This window comes from Condylura cristata, unplaced genomic scaffold (genome assembly GCF_000260355.1).
Source record: "Condylura cristata isolate star-nosed mole 26May11 unplaced genomic scaffold, ConCri1.0 scaffold00014, whole genome shotgun sequence".
In the NCBI taxonomy this organism is placed as follows: Eukaryota; Metazoa; Chordata; class Mammalia; order Eulipotyphla; family Talpidae; genus Condylura; species Condylura cristata.
Window position 1 is genome coordinate 18466923 of NW_004567115.1, and position 12602 is coordinate 18479524.

The 12602-nt window shown below is 42.1% G+C and overlaps 2 protein-coding genes across 4 annotated transcripts in view; one reads left to right on the plus strand and one right to left on the minus strand.

Annotated features, from left to right (window-relative positions):
* Positions 1-3363, minus strand: part of GSR (glutathione reductase) — a 37549-nt gene extending 34186 nt beyond the window's left edge. For both annotated transcript variants that reach the window (XM_012724973.1, XM_004682213.2), the window contains exon 1: positions 2908-3363. In XM_012724973.1, coding sequence (XP_012580427.1) covers positions 2908-3198 — 291 coding nt within the window. In that variant the 5' untranslated portion in view covers positions 3199-3363. The remainder of the gene's footprint in view (positions 1-2907) is intronic.
* The window catches only part of UBXN8 (UBX domain protein 8), a 30498-nt gene continuing 20826 nt past the window's right edge, over positions 2931-12602 (plus strand). The window contains exon 1 of one of the 2 annotated variants that reach the window (XM_004682217.2): positions 2931-3012. The gene's annotated coding sequence lies outside the window, so the exon portion shown is untranslated. The remainder of the gene's footprint in view (positions 3013-12602) is intronic. The other variant, XM_012724974.1, reaches the window with a different exon arrangement.

Here is a 12602-nt window from a genome sequence, read left to right on the forward strand (position 1 = left end):
CCTATCCTATCAAAAATTGGTCTAATTCTTCAAGTTTATATACATACTATCTCCTATAAAAATCCCATGGTGCCCATGCAGAGATAATAATTCCAGCTCTCTTTTTCAACTAGTAATTTGTGATAACCTAATGCAATTAATACAAACTACCTCACTTTGAGACTGACTGGCTACATTTTGCTCCCCTACTACAACTGAGTGACAAGATCTTTGTCTTACAAGTGTTTGTACCTACCCTATCTCTCAGCCTCAATCCAAATACTGAGCACTAAGGATACAAGAAATGAAAACATGTACAAAACTCACTGCATATAAGTGTATTAGTGCAACTGTGGATAGTACTGATAACTGAAATTCTAGGATAAATCTAGATTCATCTTATCAATGGCTTGTAAGTTTTATGATATTCAACATATACCTACACCCTTCCTGTAATTCCAAAAGTCACTGTGATGACAGCCTAAGCCATAAAAACGTTAAGTAGTTGATTTCCTCAATTTATCATTGCTCACAGAAAAATAGAAGTTGTTCCAGTATCATAGATAAGCAAGGTCAGGCACTCTTAAAGACCACAGTAAAGGCTGACTGTGCTGAGCTGTCTTTGACTTGCTCTGAGAAGGTATTTATCCAAGGAATCCACAGTCCCAAGAGGAACTGAAAGACAGGACAACCACCCCTTCTTGATTAAATACTGGAGCAACCACATCTTAAAACAACTAGCAACAACAAATGTTGATGAGGATGTGGAGAAAAAGGAACTCTCCTACACTGTTGGTGGGAATGTAAACTGGTACAACCACTATGGAAAACTGTTACAAGGTACCTCAAACTTCTAAACATGGAGATCCCCTACAACCCTGCAATCCCACTCCTACATATCTACCCAAAAGACACAAAGACACTGATTCAAAAAGATAACCCTGCACCCCCATGTTTATTGCTGCTTTATTTACAATTGGAAAGACATGGAAACGACCCAAATGTGGATGACTGGATTAAAAAGATGTGGTACATATACACAATGGAATATTACTCAGCAACCAAAAAAAAATAAACACATGCCTTTTGCAGCAACATGGATGGAGCTGGAAAAGATCATGCTTAGTGAAATAAGCTAGAAAGAAAAGGAAAAATACTGGATGGTTTCTCTCATAGCAGGAGTATAACAGATCAGGTGAGAAAATAATGATAATGATGAACAGCTATATACCAGAGACATTTTGTGGGGGTGGATTGGGGAATGGGATCAAAAACAGTGGGGGAGGGAAATGCACTCAACTATGATGATGACACATGGGTAATTCGGTGATGGGAAGCCCAAGGGGGTTGCAAACTGAGATGGGAAAAGTACACAACACGATGTAAAAATAAACTATTATATTATAAAAAATAAATAAATAAATACTGGTACAACCAGAGACAGCCCTATGCTGCCCACCTGTAACTGTGTAGATGACTATTTTTCTTTTTCCCTTTCCTTAATAAACCTGTTCTTTTTCCTTAATAAACCTGTTCTTTATGTATATGCAATAAGATGCAATCAGACAATGACTACAGATGCCACAAGCTGATTATGACATAAATAGGGAAGGAGGAAAATAGAAAAATAGAGTACAAAGACGAGCATTTAGCAAGCGCTCTCACCTATTGTCCAGAAGGGCACCAATTGTCCATTCTGGCTTCCGCAGAGACAGATTTCCAATAAAATCTAACTAAGCGGTCTTGATGTGGGCTGATAATCAACAGGGAGTTTCATTTCCCCACTGCCAATTCCATTCTGAACTTGAAAACTGAGCGTTGGACAATGTAGTCAGCCCTTTCACAGCTGTCAATTTTGAGTTTCATTCATTTCACCCAAGATTATTGAGCAAGGCATTTTGCGAAGGTGATGAGAGGTGCATAAATCCAGGGAACCCATCCCTGCCCTAAAGGCGTTCTATAATTTAAGGTCTCCAGAGGAATTTAGTGAACTGATTCCCCAATCTCAAATTACTCTTATACAACATTTTAATATCAACAATAAATTGATATTACAAAACCTCAACAACAAGACCTCACCCAAGTCTTGTAACAGAAAAGACCACACCAGTAACTCGGAAACAAGTTTACTTTTTTAACTCTTTTTTTAAGTGAAGAAGTTTCTCAATCGCAGAATTTACAGCCCTCTTTTGGGGGGGAGGTATGTGGAGTGGGTAAGACCAACACAAAAGGAAAACGTCTGAGAATTCACTTAATAGTAAGACCTACAACAAGGCAACCTGTAGTCCATGCTTCTTAACCTTTTCTGCAATTCAGAATTGCCCGTGGAGCCTCTAAAATGCACATAGCTGAGGCTGCACCAGGGCAGCAGAATTTTTTCAACTCCTCAGGTGATTCAAGTGTTCAACCAAAGGCTAAGAACCACTATTGTAAATCAGACTGCCCTTGAAATTAAAGGGAGAGAAGCAGGATCCGCGTTCCTCCAGGACATTTTACCCGAGCCCCTCTTTTCTCTCCTCGCCATATACACACAAACCAGGTGTAATTTTCGCGAAGCAGTTTTAGGTTTCCATGCACCAGGTGAAAATCAAGCATGGAATACAATACTCTTCCACCTAGAAGAATGAGCATGCAGGAAAGTCAGCTTACATTTGACTACCAATGTCTTTAGTTAAAGCCACCTGGGCTGGGACAGAAGGTTTTAGTTTGGGGGTGCCACAAGGAAGCCCTTTACATTTCTTTCGTAGAAACCTGCAGGCTGCCGATCTCGACCTCATAGGAGGGAGGGAACGCGGAAAGTACAGGAGAGGTCGCCCCCCAAGCCCGGAGGGGCGAGTCGCCGTAGAAAAGAGGCGACTCTCAGTTGCGGGAAGAGGCGAGCAGAAAGCCGAACGGCGCGAGATGCGCGGAGAGGGTCCGGTTACTCACGCAAGTGCCGCCCAGCTTGTGGCTCTCCACCACCGCGGCCCTGGCGCCCAACTCGGCCGCTCGCCGCGCGCTGGCCAGTCCACCCGAGCCGCCCCCGATCACCAGGTAGTCGTAGGAGGCCACGGCGTCGGCGGCGGGCGGCGGGCACCGCGGCTGATGTTCCTGCCTGCACTCCATGGCGCTGGAGAGGGCGCGGGCAAGCCGAGGTTGCGGGAAACGGCAGAAGCTGCTCGCGGCCCTCAGCCAGCTGAGCCCCGCGTTCGCTCTCAGGGCCCGGGGCAGCTGGGCCATGCACGCGGAAGTGAGCGCCGAGGGGGTGGGGGAGGCGCCCCAAGGCGGCTCCCGGGGGAAGAAGCGGGCGCGCGCCCCGGGCAAGCGCAGCCTCACGGTGACTAAGCACCGGGCCAGAGCGCGCGGGCTGGGGGCCGCCAGCTCCGGGAGAGCCCTTCGGCCTTGGTGCCACCGAAGCCGTGATGGGCGGGACCCGAACGGGCGAGCGGAGAGGGGTGAGGCTGCTTCTCCGCCTCCAGAGAGCGAGGCAGCGGGCCCTGCCCTAAGTGAAGGAGGGTTTGGGAACCTCCGCCGGGGTTCCCCCCCAGCACCTGGGCCCCCACACCCCAGGGCCTTCCGCCCGATGTATGTTTCCGAAGGCCAAGTAGAACTGGGAATGATAAACACCGTCTTTTGTCTCATCCGATCAGTCCTGAAAAGCACTACATCAATGTTATTTCCTGAATCTGATCACCGCAATGTGGTGATGGGAGACAATTTCCTTGTTTTAAGAGACACATTCTAAAGTTTTTTAGAAGTAAAGGGCATGTGTCAGAAAAACTTGAATTCAGATCCCACTACAGGCACTGTCATAGTCAAGTCTGTCAGTTTGTCTCCTGAGCAATGGGGAGGCCAACAAAAAGGAAATAAAACATGCAAAAGAGAATAACAGTGGAGGAAATGAGCTAGTGGGAACTGGAATTTGTAAGTAGAGCAATACAGATTGACTGTGCCATAGACAGCTGGAGGGTAGGTAATAGTGGGCAGTCTTGGAAAGCTTTGCATGTAATTTGGGCTTTATATGGTAAAGAATCACTTCCTATATGTCAGAAGTGTCTTTCCTTGGACATACATGAAATATTTGGGTTGGTGGAACTGACAGAATAAGAGACAAAGGAATAGCAATATTTAGAAGGGATAAGAGCTGCTGATTGGAGAGAAATAAAGAAGTAAAACTGACAGGTTAGGGTAATGTACAAGGGTCAAAGATGACAAGACTTGAACCTGAAATAGAGGAGAAAACGATGCCATAAAACAAACCTAAAAGAATGAAAGGAGGTAGAAGTCTAAGTCGCTACTAGTTTTAAGGGATCAAAGAATTTTTTATCACACAATTACAAAATCCTATGCCAGATGTTGACACCAAAGTTATATATTATTTACTATTAATATATTTTATTACTTATTTTCATATAAGCATTTTTACTTTTTGATTTCTGACTTAGATGGCAAAGGAACAAGTAGTCACATCCTAAAAAACTGAAGAGTTCAGAAGAAAGTCTTTCTCTTCTTCAAGCAAAAAAAAAGTCAGCTAAAGTTAAAGTTTAGTTAATAAAAAAAAGTTTAGTTAATATAGTTAATAAGTGCTAGTTTCAATATGATACAAATAGAGCTGAAATAGAAATCAATTACATGTAGCAGTCTTAGGACATTATTATGAACTAGCTGGACTTGTGAGAAACTGCAGAGCCCCAGGCTATTCTTTTATTTTACTTATTCTTTTAATACTTTCACATTAAAATTTGTTATTTAAAATACTGGATAAACTTAGGTGGTTTCCACAAAAACACTGGAGTATTTGTCAAAAATAATAGTATTGCTCTAACCTTTATGCTTAAGAGCTATATGAGCTTTATATGTTATCCCTTCCCCAATCTACAAAATCAATTCTATTATTGTGTCTGTTTTGTTTTTTTTTTTAAGATTTATTTGTGCATACAGAATTGGAGTACAGGCCAGAGGCTCAAGGGTGGTGAGAGGCTTCACCAGAGACAGAGTGGGGAGCAGAACAGGCAGATCCATGAAGTACACTGCTGAGGGAAGCAGCGGGAGGGTCAGGAGAGGTCTGCCACAGCCATCTGGTCACCTCTGGGGCAGGCGGGAATCAAACCCATGCGGAATAGGCTTTTAGATTCTCAGTGCTGTGCTTTCACCTGCTGCGCCACCGGGGAGGGCCTATCGTATCTGTTTTATAGATGAAAGACTGAGGTCCAGAGAGGTAAATAAGTTGTACAGATCATGCATTTGGTGAATGGCAGAAAAAGGGTTCAAATCTTGGAAGCCTAGTTCTGAAGGCTACCTTCTTAAAGGTTACTGGAAAGAAATCATGATAGATAATGTAATGTAGTAAAAAAAAGAAGAGATGCAAGACACTTTCTAGATTTATTTATTTATGTGTAGAAAAACTGAGATGTAGGCCATGGGTGGGGGCATAGAGAATTCACTACAAAGTGGGGAGTAGAAGAAGAGGATGTTATTGAAATACAGTGCTAAGGGGAACAGGAGGAAATACAGTGTTAAGGGGAGCAGCAGTGAAACAGGAGAGGTCTGCTGTGCCATGTGAACCAGCTCTCAGGCCAGGGATCAAACTCCTGGTTGCTAATACCTTGATAGTGCTGAGACTTATTCCCTTGCAACACCAGGGAGGCCTCCAAGATTCTTTTAAAATGATAGTCTTTGTAAGAGAAAGTATTGAGTATCACTTTTTATTTCTTGCATTTAAATGTAGTCTTCTTTTCCTCTGCATTTTTTCTACAGTATATTTTGTAGGAAATGAATTTATGACTCACACATGACTAATTCACATTACAGCCTCTGTTATTTAATGCTATAAGTCTCTATGCATTATGTTAAAAGAAAGGTGGTAATGGTACTTCTTTCTATAAATAACCAGAGAAGCCTAGGCAAAAAATCAACCTTTTTTTTTTTAAGATTCATTTATTTATGCATACACAAAACTGGGGTACAGGTCAGAGGTGCAGGAGCAGTGAGAGGGTTCACCAGAGTCAGAGCAGGGAGCAGAACAGGCAGACCAATGAAGTACATTGCTGAGGGGAGTTGTGGGTGGGTCAGTAGAGTTCTGCCATGCCACTCCATGTGGGTCACCTCCCTGACCTGTGATCAAACTCATGTGGAAGTGGCTGCAGCAAGCTTCACAGTGCTGGGTTTTAACCCATTGCGCCACCAGCGAGGGCCCAGAAATCAAGCTTTCTGAGAGCTATAGCTATCCAAGTAGAGTGGAAGAGCTCCACATTATTTCCTTCTCTTTATCCTCAGTAAAAATGTCATGAACTATCTTGTGCCAACCTCAACCTATAAGGTGTGGCTAAGCAGTAAATATAGCTGCAAAAGGGACTATGGTCAAAACAGGGACACAGGTTTGGATTCATTCTCTTTGCCTTTCAGGTACAGTCTTACCCTATACCTGCACAGGGCTCCTATTCATGTTGTTACGATGAGGTGCTTTAAAAAAAAAAAAAGATTTATTTATGCATACAAGAGCTGGGGTACAAGCTAGAGGTGCAGGGGGTGAGAGGATTCATCAGAGGCTGAATAGGGAGCAGAACAGGGGATCTACTGAAATTCACTGCTGAGGGGAGCAGCGGGCGAAAGAGTGGCTGCAGATAGCTTCATGGTGCTGTGGCTTAACCCACTGCGCCACCAGGGAAGCCCAGGACCAGGTTCTATGAACTCAGTATAGAGGGTTGAAAACAGTATATTATTTAGTTGTTAGCTAGGCTCTGGCCCAGCCTTGGTGGTGATTAGATAGGGGTTTGGCTTAACAAAGTCACAGGATGCCTCTTCTGTAAGGGACACAATCCAATCTAGCTTTCCCAGCTGTTCAGCTTCCAGCTGTTCTCATTTGGGGGCCATGGGTTCATGCCAGCAACCACCACCTCATACAGATTGCATGCCAGCAATTGCCAAGACTGCCCATGGTCCTTTAGCTCCTTACAATAGGGGAGCAAAGTGTTTTGTTTTTTGACTCAGGATACTTTATTGCTATCTGGTAGTATAACATCTATATCTGCCAGCATCCTACTACTGTTCCAGCCTTCTACCCAAGTCTTATTCCTGTTTGCTCGGTGCTGCACACTACATTCTGCACAACTCTACATTCCCTTCCCCAGTATAGACCCTGGGTTCTAAAGTCCCTGGTGGGAGGGTGAGCCCTTTTGTCAACAACAGCAGGAGTCTAAACAGCAGATGCTGTTTTCTCTTTTGGATTATGCTGCCCTGGTATTACTCTAGACTGTTAAATTAATTTTTCATACCTCTTTCCTCTTGATGCACACAGTAGTTACCTCTTCATCTTTTGAGAGTCATGTTCTTTGTTCAATGCAATTTGGTTGGAAATATGTGGAGGAGAGGTGCCCAGAGCTCAGAGTCTTTATTTGCCTGCTATCCTGCCATAATTTGTGAATTTTTTTTTTAAAGCTTTGTTAGAGCTGGTATCTAAAGTGACTAACTGAATTGAATATTTGAGATAGAAACTATAGGACTAACAAACCCTAAATTATTTACTCTCTCATTCTTTATAGAAAATGTTTGTTGACTTTTCTCCTAGGTGATCAGCAAGGATCCTGGCTGATTGGAGCATGAAGTCTCCTTTCCTATGAGAGTTGGATGGTTCTTTTATCACATAGTTCCCTGATCAGGGTTTGAAGGTGTTGTGAAATTGCTCCTCTGTGTAACTGAGTACCCTGATTATATTTCTGCAGCTTCTTACTCATTTCAAACTCTATACTATAATTTCTAGCAACCTTAGTCTCACTAAACTCTGAATTCTGTCTCAACTCAATCAACCTCTGTGCTTTGAGGTCTCCTCTGTTACTGTGACTTGTTATATACATCTATATAAAAAGTAGTAGTGTTGGGGCCTCCCTGATGGTGTAGAGGTTAAGGTCTCAGCACTGTCAAATCTTAGCACTGTCAAGCAGCTTGAGCAGCCACTGCAGCATGAGTTCAATCCTTGGCCAGGGAGCTAACCCACATGATGCAGCAGATATCTCTTGTCTTTCCCCTTTCTCCTATCAGCAGTGCATTTCAGTAGATCCACCTGTTCTGCTTCTCACTCTATCTCTGATGAATCCTCTTAACCCCTGCACCTTTGACCTATATCCCAGTTCTTCTACAAAATTATAAAAACAAATCATAATCCTATGCTACCTGTTGTTCAGGTTCTGAAAAACAGTTGTTTCATATTTTTATTGCATTTCCTAATTATAGATTTGGGCCCTAATATTTCATGATGGCCAGAAGGGAACAATGTGGCCTTGTTCAAAATAGAATAGCCTTTAAACTATCCTCCAATGACAGAAATCTTGCTTGGACATAAATCTGGATTTCACAGTAATATGTCCAGTGGGCTCACCTCATTTGTCATGGGTCAAATAGGAGTTACTAAAAACTGAAAATAGGGCCCTTCCTGGTGGCGCAGCGGGTTAAAGCACAACACTGAGAATCTAAAGCCGCTTCCACATGAGTTCGATTCCCGCCTGCCCCGGAGGTGACCACATGGCGTGGCAGACCTCTCCTGGCCCGCCTGCTGCTCCCCTCAGCAGTGTACTTCCTCGATCTGCCTGTTCTGCTCCCCACTCTATCTCTGGTGAAGCCTCTCACCGCCCCTGAGCCTCTGGCCTGTACCCCAGTTCTGTATGCACAAATAAATAAACCTTTAAAAAAAAAAAACAAACCTGAAAATATTAGATAAAGAGTACAATTTGAATGAACATTGGTCACAGTATTTCCTCTTACATTATAAGATGTTCAGGACCTCCCTGGTGGCCCACCACTACAGCTTCAGTTTGATACTAACCCATATATGACACAGCAGACCTCTCCTATCTCCTCCGCTGCTCCCCTCAACAATGTATTTCAGTAAATCTGCCTGTTCTGCTCCCCACTCTGTCTCTGATGAATACTCTGAGCTACCTCCACCCCCACACCTCTGGCCTATACCCTAGTTTTTCTATGAAAAAAAAATTATAAAATGTTTAAAACCTTTTTTTTTTATGATTTATTTTAGGCCTCACCTGGTGCCACAGTGTGTTAAAGCACAGCACTATGAAGTGATCCACAGCCACTGCAACATTGAGTTCAATCTCTGGCCAGGGAGCTGACCCACATGGCGCAGTAGATCTTTCCTGTCATGCCCGTTGCTCCTCTCAGCAGTGTATTTCAGTTAATCTGTTCTGTTCTCCACTCTGTCTCTGGTGAATCCCTTCACCCCTCATACCTCTGGCCTATGCCTCAGGTCTTGGATGAATTAATAAAAATAAATCTTTAAGAAAAGATTTACCAGGGTTTTCTCTCTTGTTTTAGTTTTATATTTAGTTTTATCTTGTATTATTTATGTATTCCTTATTTGGCTCTTTATGTGAGTGCAGGTGGTATGGTATAATGTGGGCTGACTTTTGGTAAACTTTAGTACTAATTGCAACTCTTGTCACTTGCTGGATAGAGACCAAAGACTATAGTTACAATCTCCCTACAGTCTGCTTGATTATTTGTAAAATTAGGACACTAATACCTAACATTCCTTAAACATGATATCTGTATCACAGTATCCTTTTAAGAACCACTGATCTGAAGTATACTCCAAAGATTTCTTCCAAAGATTTTTTTTTAGTGAAAAAAGATGACTAACTTTGGGATAATGTTAGACATATGAATCAACTTTTACTTACTTTGGAAATTTCACTAAATGACAAGAAAATGTCATAAGAATTGCACAAGTCCACAAGTATACAAGGAACAAAAGAGTAAGATCTGTAATAAGACATTGCACTTCAGTGGCTGCAGCTGGCATACAGAAAAGTAGTAGAAGACTCAGATCCAAGAAAGCAGACTCTCAAATTAGTAATATCTAGATGCTAAGCACAAAGCTGGCTACAATACAAAATCTCTAAAATGCTGAGGAAGTGCAAGCAACAGATATTTTTGGAAGAGAGAGAGTAAGTGAAAGCAGTATTAAAACAAAGAAAACTGACTGAAAATCATTAAAGATGCAGTAAAACACAAGAAACTCACTACATAATAGCTTCTCCAAAATCTCAGCAAAATATCTGAGAATATCATCTGGAAAAAAGGAAAATAGAAGTTTCTATTCTGGATACTATCTGGCACCATTTAGAATCTGACTACATAAACTGTTTTGTGCTTTCACAATTCCCTGTACTTTTAAGCACTTCCTACTTCATATATAGTAGTTATATACCTAAGTATTTAAGTGTTGCTTTGTACACTGTTAAGACTCATAAGAGCAGGAATGTGTTGATTTAGCTCACCAATGTATTTCTAGTTCCTGGCGCACTTGATGGCATGAAGTTGGTAAGCAGTGGATATTTGTTGAATGAATGAATGTGTACATACTAACCTAGAGATCATGGATTTCATTTTTAAGTTATAGTTATTGTATGTTTTAAAGATTTATTTATTTATGCCTATAAGAACTTGGGTACAGGACAGAGGTTTGGGGGTGAGAAGACCCACCAGAGACAGAGTGGGGAGCAGAACAGGCAGATGTACTGAAATACAACGCTGAGAGGAGCAGTAGATGGGTCAGGAGAGGCCTCATCATGTGGGTCACCTCCCTGGAGGGGGATTGAACTTGCACTTCAGTGGCTGCAGCTGGCTTCATGGTGCTGTGCTTTACCCCATTGTGTCACCAGGGAGAGCCAGGAAAACCTATGTTGGTTTTCTTCTGTCTTTCTCACTATGTATTAGGATTCTCAGAGAACCAAAAGTATATATTTGTGTGAATGTGTGTTACACGCTTATATTGATATGATAGTTACGTATATATATATATAATGTGTATATATATAGTGTATATATATTATATATAATGTACACTGTATTAACAATTACAATTGACATATGTAAATGTGGCATTTATGTTTTACACATACAAATATGCTTTATATGTTGTATATAAGTATGCATATTTATATGAAGAGGTTAAAAATTATTTATACAAAGATATTTAAGGAATTGTTTCATATGATTATGGAAGCCTGTGAGTCTAAATCAGCAATTGAGTGCAAATCTGAGCCAGTAGGCTGGATACTCAGAAAAGCCAATATTGGTCCCCCCGGTAGCACAGAGAGTTAAAGCACAGCTAAGAAGCTAAAGGCAATTAAGCATGAGTTTCATCCTCAGCCCCAGAGGTGACCCATATGGTGCAGCAGGCCTCTCCTGACCCACCTGCTGCTCCCCTCAGCTGTGTACTTCATCAGTCAGCCTGTTCGGCTCCCCACTGTCTCTGGTGAGTCCTCTCACCTCCTGCACCTCTGGCCTGTACCCCAGTTCTGTATGCATAAATAAATCTTTAAAAGAAATAAAAGCCAATTTTATAGCTCCTGTTCCAGTCCAAAGTCAACTAGGCAGAGTCCCACCCAATGGAGTTTTAAAGTCATTCTGTTGGAGAATTCCCTCTGGCTCTAAACCATATGGGAGGGCAGCCTGCTTATTAAGTTTACTGCTTTAAATGTTAATCTTATCCAAAATACCCTCCAAGTTGATGCATAAAATTAACCATACACAAACTCAACAGAGAACTGGATTCTTGTCACATTTGGGCTGTACCTCCGGTACCTGTAATACCTGTGCCATAATAAGTGGCTGTAAAATTTCAGTCATATTTCCTTGTATAACAATACCACACTTTGTCTAAATTCACCCTGCTGCCCCTCCTCACTGTTATCTAAATATGTCTTATGAAACTTAATATGTGGCTTTTGAAACTTTAACCAATATACAATTTTTTTTGTTTGTTTTTTTAAAGATTTATTTATGCATACAGAGCTAGGGTACAGGCCAGAGGTGCAGGGGCGGTGAGAGGATTCACCAGAGATAGAGTGGGGAGCAGAACAGGTAGATCAAGGAAGTACACTGCTGAAGGGAACAGCAGGCAGGTCAGGAGAGGTCTGCCACTCCATGTGGGTCACTTCCAGGGTGGGCGGGGTTTGAACTAATGCTTAAGTGGCTTTGAAGTGGCTTTAGTTTCTTAGTGCTATGCTTTATCCTGCTGCGCCACGAGGGAGGGCCCAAGCAGTATACAATTTTTTTTTAAAGATTTATTTATTTATTCATACAGAACTGGGGTACAGGCCAGAGATTATTTATTTATTCATACAGAACTGGGGTACAGGCCAGAGATGTGGAGGGTGACAGGATTCACCAGAGACAGAGTAGGGAGCAGAACAGGCAGATGATCAAAGTACACTGCTGAGGGGAGCAGAGGGCGGGTCAGGAGAGGTCAGGAGAGGTCTGCTCCTCCAGGGCAGGCAGGAATCGAACTCATGCGGAAGTGGCTTAAGCTTCTTAGTGTACTTCAACCTGCTGCACCACCAGGGAGGGTCGCAGTATACAATTTTAAATAAGTTATTAGTTTTATAATTTATATGCATAGTGCTTCACTGATAAAGATAGGAAGCTAAAGAACATGGATGCTTAAATACAAGGTATTAAGGGACATAAAGTATTTGGCTTCTACTATCTCAAATCTCATCTCTGTTCAGGCTTTAAACTGTAGTAAATTTTAACTGCTGGTAGTTCCTCCCCGTACTGTTTATAAACATGAAATCCTGCTCTTGCTTTTGTCCTCTGGGTTCCTAGACTTTTCAACACAATATAGGCAT